The sequence below is a fragment of the Trachemys scripta genome, chromosome 12 (genome assembly GCF_013100865.1).
Source record: "Trachemys scripta elegans isolate TJP31775 chromosome 12, CAS_Tse_1.0, whole genome shotgun sequence".
In the NCBI taxonomy this organism is placed as follows: domain Eukaryota; kingdom Metazoa; phylum Chordata; order Testudines; family Emydidae; genus Trachemys; species Trachemys scripta.
The window spans coordinates 18007307-18026237 of record NC_048309.1 but is presented as its reverse complement, the minus strand read 5'-3'; the positions used below and the strand labels follow the sequence as shown (position 1 = coordinate 18026237).

General features: G+C 43.2%; 1 protein-coding gene across 2 annotated transcripts in view; it reads right to left on the bottom strand.

Moving 5' to 3' along the window:
* The window catches only part of SULF2 (sulfatase 2), a 269349-nt gene that overhangs the window by 31119 nt on the left and 219299 nt on the right, over nucleotides 1-18931 (bottom strand). For both annotated transcript variants that reach the window (XM_034786932.1, XM_034786933.1), the window contains 4 exons: nucleotides 17375-17550; nucleotides 10402-10530; nucleotides 9402-9458; nucleotides 8253-8382 (listed from right to left, as the gene is read on the bottom strand). In XM_034786932.1, coding sequence (XP_034642823.1) covers nucleotides 8253-8382; nucleotides 9402-9458; nucleotides 10402-10530; nucleotides 17375-17550 — 492 coding nt within the window. The remainder of the gene's footprint in view (nucleotides 1-8252; nucleotides 8383-9401; nucleotides 9459-10401; nucleotides 10531-17374; nucleotides 17551-18931) is intronic.

The window sequence follows — 18931 nt, the reverse complement described above, 5'->3', positions numbered from 1 at the left end:
GACGAATCAGGATGATATGGCAAAATCCTCTGGCTAGGCAGGTATGAGTCACCCAGTCCACCCTCCTCGGCAGGACTGATTTAATGATTCCGAAATCATGCACAACCCATGCATCTCTAGTTTTCACTTGAATGTCTTCTGCGTAAGTAATTTGACAGCCTCTACTGGCAGGTTGTTCTATTGCCCAAGTGCTACCAAGTTTCCCCTAATACCTAACATGAATTTTCCCTGCTCTCTCTCATATCCGATACCTCTTATTCTGTCCTTGCTGATTGAAAATAATTGGTCTGTCTTGTGTACAACATCTATTTAGATACCTGTAGACAGTTATCTCTTCCCTCAGCCATCTTTTCTCCAGACTGAACATGTCCAGTTCCTTAACCTTTCCTCACAGGTCTTGTTTTCCAAACCTTTTATATTTGTTGTTGCTGTTATTGTTGCTCTCCTGTGCACTCCCACCAATTTCTCTATCAGCAAAGGATGAATCGAGTCTCCTTTCCTCCAAATCATCAGTACAGAAATAATACTTCCTGCTCTTCATTCTGTTTGGATTCTATTCTCTTACACTGGTTGATGACTTGTGAAACTCCTGACCAGTAGACTCTGAGCTCAAATTCAGCTTCGTCAAGCACTGCATATAAATCGAAGCTTAAAATTACAAGATGAATGAAGGGAAACTTACAGACAGGAAGATGAAATGTAGGAGGCTTCTTAGCGTCACAATGAAATAGCCTTTAGCTACAGTCAACTACATCAACACATGACCATGAATGAAAATTTAACTCAGTGTCTGAATTTAAAATTTGAGTTCTATAATTAAGACTACTAGTATTTGTATTATGGTAATGTCAAGAAGCCCCAACTGCAACTGGCTCCCATTGACCTAGGTGCTGGACAAACACAATGAAGGAAAACCCCTAAGCCAAACACCTTACAATCTAAATAGACAAGACAAAGGGTGGGAGAGGAAACAGGCAGAGAGGTGAGGTGGCATGCCTCAGGTCACATAGCAGGCCAGTGATGGAGCTGAGGTTAGAACCCTCATTGTCTGACTTTCAGTTCAGCTTGCTGTCCATTGCACCACACTGCTATTTGTGTCAGGATATTTGAAGAGTTGGGTTTTGTTGTTGTTGAATTATATTGACTTTGGCCAGTAACTTGCTCCTGTTATCTCTACTGAAAGGGATTCAAAAACACATCCCATAATTAACAGGGGTACAAATGTTATCTAGGATCTATGAAGCAGTTAAGGTCAACAATAAAACCCTATACAATAATATAATGATTATCAGCAGAGGATATATCATTATGGGCTATTTCTGGCTAAACAGAAAAGATTCATAGACTAAGGTCAGAAGGGACCATCATGATCATCTAGTCCAGGGGTAGGCAATCTATGGCACATGTGCCAAAGGAGGCATGCAAGCTGATTTTCAGTGGCACTCTCACTGCCCGGGTCCTGGCCACCAGTTCAGGGGGCTCTGCATTTTAATTCAATTTTAACTGAAACTTCTTAAACATTCTAAAAACCTTATTTACTTTACATACAACAATAGTTTAGTTATATATTATAGACTTATAGAAAGAAACCTAAAAATGTTAAAATGTATTACTGGCAAGCGAAACCTTAAATTAGAATGAATAAATGAAGACTCAGCACCACTTCTGAAAGGTTGCCGACCCCTGATCTCGTCTGACCTCCTGCACATTGCAGGCCATAGAACCTCACCCACCCACTTCTGTAATAGACCCCTAACCTCCGGCTGAGTTACTGAAGTCCTAAAATCATGGTTTAAAGACTTGAAGTTACAGAGAATTTACCATTTACACTAGTTTAAGCCTGCAAGTGACCTGTGCCCCATCCTGCAGAGGAAGGCGATAAACCTCCAGGGTCTCTGCCAATCTGACCCAGGGGATAATTCCTCCCAACCCCACTGCCTTACTGATCATATGCTGCAATAAGAAATACAGTAACTCCTCACTTAACGTTGTAGTTATGGCCCTGAAAAATGCAACTGTACGCAAGACGATGTTAAGTGAATCCAATTTCCCCATACGAATTAATGTAAATAGGCGGGGTTAGGTTCCAGGGAATTTTTTTCATCAGACAAAAGACATTGTAAACATATAAGGTATAAGTTTTAAACAATTTTAAACAAACAGTTTAATATTGTACACAGCAATGAATGATTGTGAAGCTTGGTTGAGGTGGTGGAGTCAGAGGGTGGGATATTTCCCAGGGAATGCCTTGATGCTAAATGATGAACTAACACTTGGCTGAGCCCTCAAGGGTTAATACGCTGTTGTTAATGTAGCCACTCACACTACAAGGCAGCATGGACTGAGGCAGGAGGGAGAAAACACAATAGATGCAGGGCAGTTGGTGCAAACACTTCCCTGCAAAAACTGAACATGATGATGAGCCCACGCTATCCAGCTGGAGTGCACCACTCCCTCCTCCTGACAGCCCATGCACGGCTGCACAGGTGTTGACTTTCCATAGTGCTGGGGGGTGCGTGCATGAGTGAGAGAGAGAGATGTGCATTGCCACTTTAAGTATGCTGACCCACACTTCAAGTGCATTGCCCTTTTAAGCAGATCAGCCAGTTCAGACAGGAAGCAACAGCTTCCAGCAAGCTCCCTCCATTCTGTCCCAGAGCCCTGTCCCCCTGCTCCGCTTTGTGGAGAGGGCGTATGGAGCAGGGGGACATCCTGATATCAACACCCCTCTCCCCAGGCAAGCAGGAAGCTCCCGGGAGCAGCTCCAAGGCAGAGGGCAGGTCAGGAGCAGCACGGCAGTGCGGGGAGGGCCCCCTGAACTGCTACTGGGCAGCTGCTGAGCCACATACCTTACAGGGAATTTAGGGGAGCTGATGGGGGGGCTGCTGACCCCCCCGGTTCTAATCCCCACAAGGAGGGGCTGCTCTTCCAGAGAATCCTGCAAACAGTGGACAAAGCAGGCAGCTGCCAAACAACGTTGTAAGGGAGCATTGCACAACTTTAAACGAGCTTGTTCCCTAATAGATCAGCAACGTAACAACGAAACAATGTTAACCAGGGCAACGTTAAGTGAGGCGTTACTGTAGATAGATAATGCCTGAAAACAACATTTAGGAAATCTCTGATTTTAAAGGGACTGGAAGCAATCAACAATGCCTCATTATTTTTAATGTGTGAACAAGTTATTTCTTGTTTTAATCACATATTAAAGGGACAAATCCTATGAGGCACTGAGCACCCATAACTTACAATGGATCTCAGAAACTCTTCAGAGGAGATTACTGTATTGCTAAAATGCTCTCGATTCTGGCTGGCTTGATAGCTCACTTAGTTGCATATACAGATGCTAGATTCCTGAGTAACTTCCAGGATTCAGCTCTGCTAGCCAGAACAGAGCCAGAGCATCACAAAGGCAGACAGATCGATGCCTTACTGTGTATTCTTTCCAGTTATTGAAGGAGAATGCTGTGCACTGTGGTCCAGTTCCCAAGTCCAGGCAAGATGTGCCCTTCCCAGGCTGCAGGACCCAGGGGACAGAGGGAAAAGGGAGGTCTAAACCACTATTCTATTTCCCTAATCCTGGGGCCAGTCAGGGGCCAGTTCAGCCTCCAACAATTACACTGACAGGAATAAAACCCTAGGGAGTGCTCTGCCAGCCACGGATCATCTTACTACAGCATGTCCTGGTCACAACCGCTCCTGTCTCTGGCTTGCCATGGACCGTGTTCTACTCCAAGGGAGTAAGGGGACCCAAGAAGCAAGTGGCATTATGCCACCTGAGTATTTCCTTACAATAGGCAGCGGTTCTCAAACTGTGGGTTGGGACCCCATTCTGGGGCCCAGGGCTGAAGCCCAAACCCCACTGTCCGGGTCAAAGCCCACTGCCTGGGGCTGAAGCCCTTGGGCTCATACTTCAGTCCCCCCTCCTGGGGTTGTGTAGTAATTTTTGTTGTTAGAAGGGGGTGGCGGTGCAATGAAGTTTGAGAACCCCTGCAACAGGGGAATCGAAAGCACCCCCTGCATAGCACAAAACAGCCAGAGGGAGGGCTGAGCAACTAGCCTTCCACATGCAGAACTGTTCTGTGGGAGGGAACTAGAGATGGACTCTAAATTCTCCTGGAGAAAACAGCAGTGCAAAAGGAGGCTTTTTAACCCCACACAAAGACATTTTGAGCCATAACAAGTAGCACAACAAAGAAAGAGCAGGGTATGAAGAAGAAATACTGCAAACTCAGACATCTGTTTTTCTTAGCAAATGGTTAAACACAATGATCTCACATCACATTATTTAAAAAGGAAATGTGCTATTTTTTAAAGGCATGGACTAGATTCACTCTAGTGATCTTCTAGCTGAGTGGGTGAAACATGCTAAGCAAATGTGTGTAATTACTTAAATGGAGTTCTTTGTGCAACTGTTATGATGATACTGAGGAGTTGCTGGGATTACTCCACAGAGCAATGCTGATATCATAATTGGCTTCCACAAAAGCACATTAATGCAGGCCAGTAGATAAAAGTGGGTCAGCTTCCACTTACCAAGTCAGTATAGAATGTGAGGCTGAATTGCAATGAAGAGAAAGAAATTGTGTGCAAGCCATTAGGTGTTAGGATAAATGTTTTTTATTTCATGTGGGAAAGAAGAGCTCATCCCCCCTTTAGATCTCTGAATATGAATTCTGAACTGTTCTTTCATCTGCGGATACAGTTGTTTGTTGGATGTAACTAATGCAACACTAGCTGCAAAAGAAAACTTGGAAGGCTGCTACACACATTCCCATAGCATTCTGTAGGTATTTGCATTCACTAGTGTCAACCCAAACCCTCCACAAGAGGGAGTTGGTATCAGGGGTTTTAACAGTACAAATGGTCTCAGTGCCCTCTTATTAACCTGATTACAGTCCAAGGAGAATTTTGTAACAGGGAGAAATGACTTAACAGTTTAGGGTTGCAGGGACTGGAAGAAGGTTCTATTTGTAGTGATGGTAGCTGTGTATACAAAGGAAAATTATAAGCTCCCCACTTTGCATTCAACACTCCCCTTACCTCCCCTCCATCCAGAACTCCATCCTCCTCCTCTCTTACTCCTCCCGCCTGGTCCTGATGATCTGCTTGTGCTTCTCTTCTAGCTTTTCTTTCGTCTCCTTTTCCTACTCCAGACTTTCTACCACCTTTCCTACAATCTTCTGTGCTTGGAACATCTTTCTTAGTAACAGCCTGGTCCAAAACTCAGTGAAAGACTCCCAATGACTTCAGTGGGCTTTGATCAAGGCCCTAATCCTGACCAAGCTACACCCCTCCATCCTTAAAATAGGATCTGAAAAAATCCTCCTATTCTATGAAGCAGTCTGGCTACTATGAGCTGCTTAGTATTAAATGCCCTCAACATCTCATCGGGAATCCACTTTATGGGATCAGGATCGTGGGTTTGTTTACATGAGCAGTTAGTTCACAGCAAGCTGGGGTGTCCATCTACCCAGCACTAGCTTACTGCAGACCAACTGTCCATGTGGACCCTGCTGCCACACATTAACAGTTCATTAGTTTGCTTTGATCTAATCCTCTTCACTTTGATCTAGTCCCAAATCAAAGACGACTAGATCAAAGCAAACTAAATGAACTGTTAAGGCGTGGCAGCACGGTCCACATGGACAGTTGGTCTGCAGCAAGCTAGTGCTGGGTAGATGGACACCCCAGCTTGCTGCAAACTAACTGTTTGTGTAGAAGAGCCCTGTGTTTGTACTGTAACTACTGCACCTACACTTTAAACGTCTCAGGATTGGGATTTGTTATGCATTTGGCACATTTTACCTATCATGTAGGGCTGTCTACATCAACAGCACCAAACAAATAATAATATGCCCCCTTCAAGGTTTGTCTTGCTTCATTCTGAAGTCATTTAGATGCACCCATATTTAGGGAGAAATTCTGCCCATAGACAACACATTCATCTCCCACTGCACTTTCTGTCTAGACAGAAAACTAGGGCATGTTCTTTACAGCAAGGGCTGACTGGATTGAGATTCCCTGGGGAAAGCATCCCAGAGTCTAACTGACTTGACTGTTAGGCAATTTTTCCTGATGTCCAACTTAAAAATTTCTCTTTTGCTCAGTATCATCCTATCACTTCCAATTACATCTTACTGAAATGCAGAAACAATTATTTCCCTTTCTGACTACACGGACGTGGCAAACCAATGTCCCAGTGTCACACCTCTCCTGTGCAATTTACCAAGAATTCTGGGTAGAGATCTGACCCCTTTTCTCACTTTTGCTTGATGTGAAAGGTATTTTACTATTCACAGAAATGTAAGTGTGTGCACATGCACGTGTGTTACAGTACAGAGACTGACCCCCCACCAAGGACAGTGACATGCAGTAATTTCAGGGGGAAAAGCCTGCATGCAGTTATGTAACCTCTTACAAGGAGACAGTTCCAGTGTCTATCTGAACTTATGTGAAAAATCTTGACCCCTCAATGCCTACTACAAAGTTCCAAGCCACAGGGAAGAGAACAGCACAAGAAAGAAATTGAAACAGCCCTCGCAGGATATGTAGTGATGGGAACAGAATAGCTACGTTTCCCCAGAAACTTTGTAACAGAAATAGCTAATGTTCCCTCTGACTTCTTCAAGAACCTGACAACTTTAAATATCTACAATTTGTTCCTATTCATGTGGAGTGCCAGCTCAAAAGAAATGATGGCAATAATCAGCTGCACCAAAGTTCATACCTGTGAGACTTTGGTACTTTGGACTTTAAAAAAGAGAGGAATATGATCGCTCATGCAGTTAGACCTAAAAAGGAAGCCACAGGAGGAAAAGGAAGCCTGGAAAACCAGTTCTGGGAAAGGTTCTTACTGAACGTGTCTGATCATCTGAGTCAGATCCAAACAGCTGAAAACTATGGGACAATTCCCAAGTGCACTGAGCACAGGACTGGTGCAGCTTGCAGTAGGGAGGAGGTGGCTAAGGGTGGCTTTACAGTACATTTTACTGCCCTTCCTGATCCTAGTACTGCCCCCTGGTGCAAGTTAAAGCATCCACAGGGCTGATGTAACATGTACCAACTCATACTGGCCCCCTACCGGCTATTACTCTAGTGAAACTTACTAGAAGCACTGCGTCCTGGCCCTGGCCCGTTCTGGCTTCTACACCAGGAAGGAATGGTGTAGAGCACTGGCTATGTCAGCTTTCCACCAGCTGAAGTTTCCCCCCCCCCCACTGCAGGAATCCTATTTAGGACAGGCTTGCAGTACCTTTGCACCACTCTGGGGCCACAAAGCAACCTTATATGGGGCTGAGGATATGCCCTCTGTTCCTAGTGATGTACTATAATCACTTGCTGAGCTTCTCCTATGTAATTTGGGTCTGGGCTGTGAATATTTTCATATTTGCATAGCAGAGTTATGTAACAGTCATAGAAATCACAGGCACAATTGACCAATCAGACAGCTAAGCTTTCATTCTCACACACAGGGCAGGTCTTCACTACCCGCCGATCCGGGTGATCGATCTATCACGTCTAGTGTAGACGCTATAAAATCGATCCCCAATCGCGCTCCCCATCGACTCCGGAACTCCAACTCGTGAGAGGCAGAAGCGGAGTTGATGGGGGAGCGGCAGCGGTCGACTCGCCGTCATCCTCACAGCCAGGTAAGTCGATCTAAGATACGCCAACTTCATCTACACTATTTGTGTAGCTGAAGTTGCGTATCTTAGGTCACCCCCCCGCTAGTTTAGACCTGGGCACAATTAACACATGCAGTCGTGGTAACTTTGCATGCAAGCTATGGTTTTCATGGTATATTTGTATAGTGGTAGGGGCACATGAAGCCCAGATTAGGCTTTTTTATGTTAGTATATTTAAATTCAAATTAAAAAAAATAAATGAGATCATAGCAAAGGGAGCTATGTACATTTGGAATAATTTTTCCTGTGGCGCTCAATGTGAATTCTCAACACTAATGTATCCTGGACTTCATTCCGTTTGGGGAACAGAACGTTAAAATAATCTAGGCCGTTCTTTTACAGTACCTGGGAATCAATACATAGGCACTTGAATCAGCAATTTCCTGACTGCCAGTCAATCTCATAAATGCTGTAATATAGTTCTGAGCAAAGGCCACAAAAACGAGTCACTTGATTTATAAGCCGGCATTGAGAATGAGGTGAAGGACGTTATCACAGTTTGCAAGTGGTGTTAAACTTAGCTCTTGATATAGCTTCTTGCACTGTGTGCTAAATATGTCTCACCTGCCCAAGCTGTTCGCAGGCAGTCTGATACTCGGCTCGCTGGCAGAGGTCTTTCACACGCTGGTATTTGGGCAGGAAGTTTTCTTCCTGAGCATCCACCTTCTCATTCTCTCTCTTATGCAGTAATTTACTGGAGGGGAAGAAACAGTGTATTCCATTAAGACTCATTCGAAATACTACACAGGGTCTGCCAGAGTGTCTCAGACCATGCCTGTCAGTGTCCTGCCTCTCCCAGTGGCCAAAATCTAACACTCCAGAAGAAATTGAATCCACTCCACTTCTCCCATTTGCTTTGAAAATGCACCAGGTTACTGGAGCTATCCTGCAAATGGGGGAAGGCGAGACCAAGACTCCTTTTGTGACCCCTGCTGCCTCCCAAAGTGAGAGATTTGATTAACCTGCTAAGAGCATGCATAACTACAAGAGTTAACAGAGCTGGGTACATGTGAGAACCCTAAATCAGAACATCCCCACACTTTGTAGAAGGAGGAGTTTCAAAATCCAAACCCCAAACGCAGAGCAGAGCCTTGGTTCATGCCTTTCTCTAGCTAGGAGTGTTCATAAAATGATGCAGTCCCTTCAAAAACCCAGCTGACCACAAAAGCCTGATCTGCAGAGGTACTGGTTTCACTGCAAGGTGGCTGCAGGGAATCCATGCAAGGAGACCGTACCCTCCTGGGTGCCAGGGAGCTATACTCTGCAAGTGTTCAGTGTACATCCTTGTATGTGAACACAGAAGTTGGGGACAGGACAGATGTGGGGTCAGGGCCAGTTGATCTGCAACTAGGAAGATCCATCAGCTTACACCCCCTTCGCATGCAGGGTGCGGGATAGCAGTCACGGAGCTGCTCCCACTCTGTGGCTTGCAGGGAGGGAGGAGAGCAAGGATTCATTCCTCTTCACCCCAGAACTGCCACCAAACCCCCCTATGCACAGCACACTTATGCCTGCTGGGTGCAAGGACCAGGGCTAGCACAAAGCTACCATACAGTCTCTCCTATCGTAGACTCGTTGGCATTAGGTGTATGACAGCAATGCTACTACCTGTGTGGGGATGTGATCTTAGCCATGGGCTTTCACAGGAGGCTCCAGCCATGCAGGATTCTCCTATTTAGAGCAACTGGGCTCTGTGATTAACTCTTTCCTTACCCTCTCTCCACAAGGAACGAGTCTCTCCACACCTTCATCTTTTTTTTAAAATGGAACCTACAACAACAAAATTCTCATGAAAACCAGCCTCTCTTCCCTTCCTCCCCATTGCTCCTCCAGAAACACAACCCGCTTCTCCCGCAGGAACGTGTAACTGTACAAAACAGACAGATATGCGTTGTCAGTGCTAATCACAAAGGAATATGGGACAGATTCATTCTCATGGGGACAAAATCCACAATAGAGCCACAGACTATAGTCACGGTTTCTATACAAAAACCACTGAGGCACTGAGAGATTAAGTGATTTGCCCAAGGTCACAAAGGAAGTGTGTAATTAAATCTAGATTTTCTGGATCCCAGTTCAGTGCCTTACTTGCAAAACCATCCACCTGCCCTGACAAAAGCCCTTTCTTGACCCACCTGCTCTCCTCCACCACAAGCGCACATCTCCCCACTCCCTCTTGTCCTCCTCCAGTTGCTTTTTCCTGAAACTATTGTCCGTCACAAGCACCCATCTGAATCCTCTCCCCCCAGCTTTTTCAGGTGGAGGTGTTGAGGGTATGTCTCAGAAAATAATTGTGTATTTCCAGTATAACAATATAAACAACAGAGTTTGACTTTATATAAAGCACTGACGTACAATTAGTTTTTACAGTTTAAACAATAATAAAAGCTTTGTTTAAAAGACATAAATGATGCCACAGACACATTTAAAATCTGGAACTCATGCAAACAGAAACATCCCCATGACCAAGGCCAGTTCACTCTCTCACACATTATGTTTTGCTATCAGGAAGGCAAATATCATATAGCTAATATATTGATCTGGCCAACTAAAAAATTGAAGTCAGTTAAGTAGCGCTGAACAGGTCTGTAGATTTTCCTATGAACCATGTCTAGTCTATATCTGTAATTCATTCTGTTTCCCCTTAAATTTGTCTGCAGATGGCTGAACACAGACACACAGATACACACAGAGACAAACTTCTTTTCTTTACCTATTAACTGGTCTCTCAGAATCCAGCAGTTTTAGAATGGATTTACCATCCATGTCAGGTGGAATGTCCAAGCCTGCAATATCTAGAATTGTAGGAGCAAGATCAATGTTCAATACAATGTGAGGATTCCTGAAAGAAATATATAAAGACCCTGCTTAGAGAATCTTTGTGGAAATTGTGAACAACTTAACCCCAGCCCCTTTTCAAATATGGGATCTGAAAAAGCTTAATCTGTGACATCAGCACAGAACAAAGGAAGATATTATCCAATCAAGTCGAGCATTGAAAGTGATTAATATATACAATATTACAATATTCAAATTACCCCCAGGTGCATAACCCCAAGAGAGGCTAATGTGAAGATTTAGTTCTAAAGCAATAGCATTTCAGACTGAATATGAAAAATGGTTTATAAACCAAAATAAGTTAATGAGTAAAAGGAAGGGTTCAACACTATTCTGAAATGTTAAAAAGCACACGATAAAAACTCCTGTGGTGTCTTAGAGAATGTGTAAGTCATCTATAGTGATGATTTTATTAAAAATAAAGCCTGGCAGAGAGAACACACTTTGTCTATTTCAACATACATCACAAAAACAAATATCTGGACCTATGGCACTGAACTGTTTGTTACACAGAAAGAGTGTAGAGAAGAAATATCCCGTCTCAATACCCAAAGGGAACAGCTAACAGTTGGTTATTATAATTAAGAGTGCGTGAGAGGGAGGGAGAGACAAAAGATAGATAAGATGGAGGCAAAAGGAAAATACAGCAGAATAACTCCAACTGTGAAAGTTCAAAAGTAATAACAGAGCCATCCCATATACCAGCCTCTCCATTACACAAAGTACTGGTACAGCCAGGCATCCAGTGTCACTAGGCAGTTAAACAATTTAGTAGCATACCCCATCATCTCACTGCAAAAGCAGATTGAAAAGAGTGACAAAGGGATCTCACTAAACTGGGAGACTGGGCAACAAACCGGCAGATGAAATTCAATGTTGATAAATGCAAAGTAAAGCATATTGTGTTACCCTAGATTTGAGGGGTGCACATACCCCAGAAGTGATTAAGCCAATTGCAATCATATTACAGTATGTGCATTCAGCCACCATGAATTAATAGAATAGAACACCACATAGTTAAGGATTAATTTGAAAGCAGGGTTTCTGGAGGCAAGGTCAAAACTAGCTGTAGTTTCTGCTAAACAGAATGGGAGGAGGGAAGAGAAAGTCAAAAACTGAGACTGATGGATAAGTGGATGAGAACCTTGAACTGGTCATCTTTGATATAGACGTTTATTATGACTAAGACTGTTAGGAATGTTTGGTGATAAATAGTTTACTGAAAGGTAGGAAAAGTGATGACCCAGTAGGGGTCACTATAATTTTTGTATTTTGTAACAGTTAGTTATAAAAAGGACTAGATAATATAGTGTGCTTTGGAGAAGTCCTCTGAAGCTATCCTAAGAGAGACTTTTTTCTGACACCTTTTCTCCCCAGCGGATAAGCAACTGGCCACTGTGGACCTGCTGTCAATTACTCAATACCATCCCAGAATTTAGATAAATATATGGGATGTTCTAAACCTATTGCATGCATCTGTGTGTGCTTAAATCTAATAAACTGTAGTTTTAGATAACTTGTACGCTTACTTGTATTAATCTTTCATCAGCCGGAGAGCTGTGTTCCTATTAATTCATTCCTGATACCCCCTGGGGTGGACTCGATGACCTTTCAAAGTCCCTTCCAGTTCTAGGAGATGGGATATCTCCATTAATTTAAATTATTTTTTTTTTATGAGCCTGGCTAGCTCAGTTGGTAGAGCTTTTTATCTGAGGGTCCAGGGTTCATGTCCCTGGTCAGGCAGTGAGACACTTTCCCCGTCATACCCCCCAAGAACTTCAGAAAGACACTCCCCTCCAGTTTTGAGGGGGGAGGGATAGCTCAGTGGTTTGAGCATTGGCCTGCTAAATCCAGGGTTGTGAGTTCAATCCTTGAGGGGGCCATTTAGGGATCTGGGGCAAAAATCTGTCTGGAGATTGGTCTTGCTTTGACTAGATGACCTCCTGAGGTCCCTTCCAACCCTGATATTCTATGATTCTATGAAATAGTTAAGTTACCACTGCTGTGGGTTCTGAAAACCCTAGGTAACAACTGGAAAACAATCCCAACTGTACATATAAAATGATAGGGGTCTAAATTAGCTGTTACCACTCAAGAAAGAGATCTTTGAATCATTGTGGCTAGTTCTCTGAAAACATCTGCCCAATGTGCAGTGGCAGTCCAAAAACCTAACATCATGTTAGGAACTATTAGAAAAGGGATAGATAATAAGACAAAAATATCATAATGCCACTATATAAATCCATGGTATGCCTACACCTTGAATACTGCGTTTAGTTCTGGTCGCCCCATCTCAAAAAATATATTTTAGAATTGGAAAATGTACAGAGAAGGGTAACAAAAATGATTAGGGGGATGGAACAACTTCCATATGAGGAGAGATTAAAAAGACTGATTGTTCAGCTTGGAAAAGAGACAATTAAGGGGGGATATGATAGAGGTCTAAAAATCATGAATGATGTGGAGAATGTTAATAAGGAAGTGTAATTTACCCCTTCACATAAGACAAGAAGCTGGGGTCACCCAGTGGAAATTAATAGGCAGCAGGTTTTAAACAAACAAATGAAAGTACTAGTTCACAAACTGCACTGTCAACCTGTGGAACTCATTGCTAAAGTATGTTGCAAAGGTCAAAGCTATAACCAGGTTCAAAAAAGAATTAGATAAGTTCATGGAAGATAGGTCCATCAATGGCTATTAGCTAACATGGTCAGGGACACAACCCCATGCTCTGGGTGTCCTAAGCCTCAAACTTCCAGAAGCTGGGAGTGGCCAACAGGGGATGCAGCACTCGATAATTGTACTGTTTTGATCATTTCCTCTGAAGCAGCCGGCACTGACCAGTGTACTGGGCTAGTGCCAATATAGCCATTCTTATGTTCTTACTTTCAACCTGATACTGTATGAATCACTAGAGTTGTTCTCACTAACTGAATGCTGCAACACCTCAGAAAATAAAAGTTTATTTTAAATACAATTAAAACTCACTTTTGTTACAATTACAATATCATGAAAGTATGTACTGTTTGCTGCTTTCCCATCCTTTCTTATTCTTATGTACACTTGGCATCACTTTAAAAAAAACAAATGGAGACACTACAAAAAAGTGGAAAAAAAGCAAAAATGCTTTTATGCAGAAATTTTATTTTTGTGGCTTTGAGGACCAGGAATTACTTTCCCCATGCTTTGCAGACAAAGTACAATAAGGACAGTGCCATAAAGGCAGCTACAAAGCATAGTGTAGATTTCTAGCTTAAAATAAAGGACAGCAGAACCTTGCTAATTCACACTAGTGAATGGGAGACCACTTGAGAATTACTGAATTTTGCATTAGCAAGAGAAAAGACAATGACAAGAGTAAGGATGTTACATCTGTTCATTTTCTTGATACATGTCATTTTATATTAATTACTAGTAAATATTGTGTAGCATACTTGGTTGTAGTAATGAAGGCTTAGTAATGACACCTCACTACAGTGACTGCTATTAAATCTTTGCTGATAAGGGAGGGGAGAGAATGCAATTATTTTGTAAGAAAAATAATGTGTGTTCATTAGCAAGGTGTAGATTAAAAAAGTTCTACTATATATGGAAATACAGGTTCAAAGACAGCATCAATTTACTATCTAATACATCCTCTCTCCAGGGGACTTCATCTTTCTCTTTTAGTGAGATGAACTCTGCTCTATTAGGTCTTTTCAGTGTCTGATTCCTGTGTTCCTAATAAAAATATTTTCTATCATCATCAGGTATGCAAACAGAAAACCCAATGGGAAGGTTCTGTGAGGCGTCATTCACTAGTGATTTAAAATGCATCTGTATCACCAGACTAGAAGGAAGTTCAAAAGGAAATAGCAATATTAAGACTGAGGCAACCCACAGATCCTCCCCCCTTCCTACCTAATTATCAGAGCGAAAGGGAGCTTCAAGACATACTAACCCTACCACCTAGATAACCTACAGTGGAACCCAATATAACACCATAAAGGGTCCTCCCCTGGAATGGAAAGGAAAGAGCTTAGTAGTAGAGAGGCAATGGTGCCAGCTAACATTCCAATATATGTAAGCAGGAGTGTGCTGAGGCCTGCCCGGTTTAATATGGAAAAAGGCTGCACAATCTTAACACAGCCACCTCTCCAGTCAATGCTCCAAGTGATACAGGGCTTGGCTTCCTCTATCTATCTTATGGTTGTTATACCCTGTACTCCATCACTGTACTATCTAAGCACCTTAGACCTAAAATCAATAGCAAAGTCCCCAGTGCACTTCATGGAGTCTCTGGATCTTCATCTCTCATTTCATACCCACTCTTCTTCCTGTGCCTTATGTTCTTCCAACGCCTCTCTCTCCTAACAGCTCCTTTGGTCTCCTCCCCGCACTCATGGCTTCACACCTCCCCCTTCATACCACCTCAAAAGCTTGGAAGAGCCTTGTATTTCCCCATGCATCCTCCCCTCCTTCTGTACAGCAGGGGCACAAGTGGGAGCGGAGGAAGGGAGCCCAGAACCCCACCTTAGCCCCTGACCACAGCTGGAAATTTGACCCAGCCACCCCACCCTGTTGGAAGGAACCTGCTTGGGCCCTCCTCCTTTGCAGTCCTTCCAGTGTCCATGGGCATTGGGCACCCCAGCCCCCAGAGAGAAGTGGAGCAGGGGGCACCAGAATGTCCAATCCCCAGAAGGGCCAGGGGTTGGGGGGGGGAGGAGAAAGAGAGATTGGATCTGGGCTTTTGGTGATTCCTGGGGATGCAGAAGGAGAATGGGGTCTGGGGCTCCCAGAACAGCCTGGCCTCTGGTGGGGATGGTGCTCGTCAGCCTGAACAGCTCTTTGGGCAAGTGCTCTGTACAGGGAGGAGAGCTCAGAGCCGGGTGTGGGGCAGAGGTAGTGGTGGGAGAAGAGCATGTGGCTGACTGTGGGGGCAACCCGCGAGAGCTCAGGACTGGGAGCAAAAGGGGGGAACACTAGACTGGGCATGGGGTCAGTGGGGACAGGGTGTGGTGGGGGCAGAGCGGAGGGGAGGAAGAGCTCTGGGCCCCTTCCTTATGAAAATTCTGGTTGTCCCTGCTCCACAGACATATCACTCCACCAGATCTCTTCTTAAAATCCATATCTTTCACAGAGTTGTCTGCTCAGCACCTCTGAAAATTAGGCCATTGTGTTGCCATTGTGAAGTATTATCTTTCAAATAATCTCTAAATTATACTATGAGCTCTTTGGGACAGGGACCACGCACAACTACTGCATAAATAAATAATAACTCCATGTCAAAGGATTTTGGCATGACACCTACAGTATTTAAAACTTTCTTGCCTTTTTTTGATACTATGAATTTAATCATCACACTAAATAAAACCTTTAAGATATTTTTAAAGAGATTTGCTACTCTATTACATTCTTAATATTAGTTGCTTACAGCTTTTCCTCTGTAGTATAAGGGAAAAAGAACTTGTGGGAGGAAGATTTTATATGTTGTAATTATGCTAAAACATGCACATTGATATAAATAAAAGGCAGCAAATTATGGCACTCTGTCCAAAATCATTACTTAAGTGAAAACATTTGCTATTAAAATAATTGCTTAGAAAGTATATTTACATAATTTCTTAGCTGATCAAAGCTACCTTTTTAATTAACAGTCATATTCTGCATTCTCATATGTCACTGACAAACAGCTTAACTGTGTAATCCCAAAGGATAAACAAAGAAAAACTTTCTGTAGCTGTCATATATGGAAAATACTATGTTCATTTTTCTTTACAAGCTGAAACAGAAAAGCATACGGACTCTATTTTATCATTTAATTAATCTCTGATAACTATCTACAGTGTCAGTGAACATATAAAGAAAGGTTACCTGGCAAATATCATGGCCTAGAGTCTGACTGAAATGAACAGAAGAAATGACTAGGCATTTCCATGCAATATCACACCAATTTTGGACTGGATGCAAGCCACAGGCTACCTAGTGACTTGGACCACTCATAAAAACCCGGTTATATCCTAGAATGGGCTACGGTCCTTGAATCATGTAGGAGGTGACCAGGGAGGGCAGGGAATGGGCAGAACCTTGGTTCCATCTCTCCACTCACAGGCCAGTGCAGCTGAGTGAGTGCAGAGGATGTCAATTCATGGCTGGTACAGATAACAGCAAATTACTAAACCCACAGGGCAAGAAGGAAGCAGGAGAGGAACTGTGATGCAGAAATTTCATTAAGGCCAGGTCTACACTAAGAGTGCTTTGCCAGTATAATATACCAGCAAAGTACTCCTGGTGTGGGCGCAGTTTAGAGCAGCAACACTGCTTTTCTGGTATGGCTGATACCAGCTTTCTCTGCCCCGCACTCCCAGCCAAAATAAGCTATACTGGTAAAAGTGTACAGTTTCGCTGGTATAGCTGCATCGACACTTGGGGCTTTTGTTGACACAACTGCAACTGTCAGGATCACACCTCTGACTGACATAGCTATGCCTGCTGAAGTGGAGACCTAGCCTTTGAGTCACAATGCCTCCTGGGGCAGTGCAGTTTCTGACCTACCCATTGCTCAGGGATGTGCCTAATGTCACAATCTCTTATGTCCATGCAAAGCCCGCACTGATTTACTCAAAGGACATTAACTACACACTCCCCTAACTATCAAGCCCAATGAATGAGCTGATAAAACAAAGGTTCTATCTTTCTCTGTCTCAAACTCAGCACATTTTTTAATCTGATTGCACAGTTGTACTTCATTGCATGTGCTTTTAAGCCCCTGGTACATGGCCACTGACCTCACATTGCTTTGCATATCCATCATGATTATCAGACCAATAAACCAAAAACAATTCAGGAGCTGAAAAACAAGGACTTACAGGGACCCAGCCTCCACATTCGGACCTCGCACATAAAAAGGAACTCGGATATCAAACTCGTAAGGCATGGACTTTCCTTTCACCAGTCCAAACTGCCCAATATGATAGCCATGGTCTGCTGTATATATTATATAGGTATTGTCCAGTTCACCTGTTTCAACCAGTGTATTATAAATCTGAAAAAAAAAAAGAATATTTTTGCACTAAATAACAGTATAAATAATATTTGAAATAATTCTGTGCATAAACGTGTACACATATATACTGTATAACAGAGTTGGATGTTCTTAACTAGGACATCCCAATAGACATCCAAGCACCCTCATTAAGCAATTATCCTGTTTAAAAGAGGAGGCCATTTTCTTTGAAAGAACAATCTATAAATACTTAAAATGCAATAGAATAATACTTTACTGAATGAAAATAGTGACTACGCATTTCAGGACAGACTTTCAAAAAGCTCAGCTTCCATTAGATTTTCAAAAGTACTTTGCACCTGGCATTTTCCATTGGAAATTTCAAACTCTGGCCACTTATTTAGGCACCTAAATGAGAGCTGTTGTATACTGAGTTCTTTTGAAATTCTAGCCCTTTATCTTCTTTAAATTTGTATTTGGCAAACTCTCTTAATAAAATGACACCATTTAGAATTTCACACTCATTTAATACTTGGTTAAATGCCACTCAACCATTTGGGCACCATTCAAATGAGTCCCATTTACACAGAATGTTCGCAAACTCTCCCAACTAAACAGCAGATAATTCACCAGATAGCAAGAGTGAATGGCAGTAAGTGTTTCAACCTTAACTCTGAATCCTACTGGTTTTAGGGGGCTTAAATGGGCCTCTTTAGGTGAATATTGAAGGGTATCAATGCACAGCATTAATGACCCATCATCACATGATGTTTTATCCTCAAGGTTTAGTCAGTATCTGTCATCTCGTGGATTTAGCAACATGGCACTACAGCAGATTTTCTTTACGGTAATGTCATTCCCTGTCCCACATGTGAGATCTGTGATTAGAAAATATGGGCCTGATTCCGCTCTCATACTTGTGTGTATCAGGAAAAACTGCACTGGAGTCAAGGAAGTTTCATCAGTGTGAACCCAGAGTAAATGAAGTCATACCAGTATAGTATGTGATAATATGGACAAAATGTTAAAGATAAAATGTGATTCCCTTTTTGAGATGTAGCTTGAATCAACGTGTCTGATGTTCCATGAGGAAATGGTATAGTAGGGTTACCATACCTCCTCTTTTTCCCGGACATGTCCGGCTTTTCGGCACTCAAACCCCCATCCGGTGGGAACTGCCAAAAAGCCGAACATGTCCGGGAAAATGGCGGCTCTGCTCCTCCCCTGACTCTTCGGCTCTGTTTAAGAGCCGAGCTGCCCGAGCGCTATGGGCTTCAGGCAGCCCCCTTGCCTCCGGACCCCAGCCGCCGGCCGGGCACTTCCCCTCCCGGGCTCCGGCGGCGCAGGGTCTGGAGGCATGGGGGCTGCCCGAAGCCGGTAGCGCTGGGGCAGCTCGGTTCTTAAACAGAGCCGAAGAGTC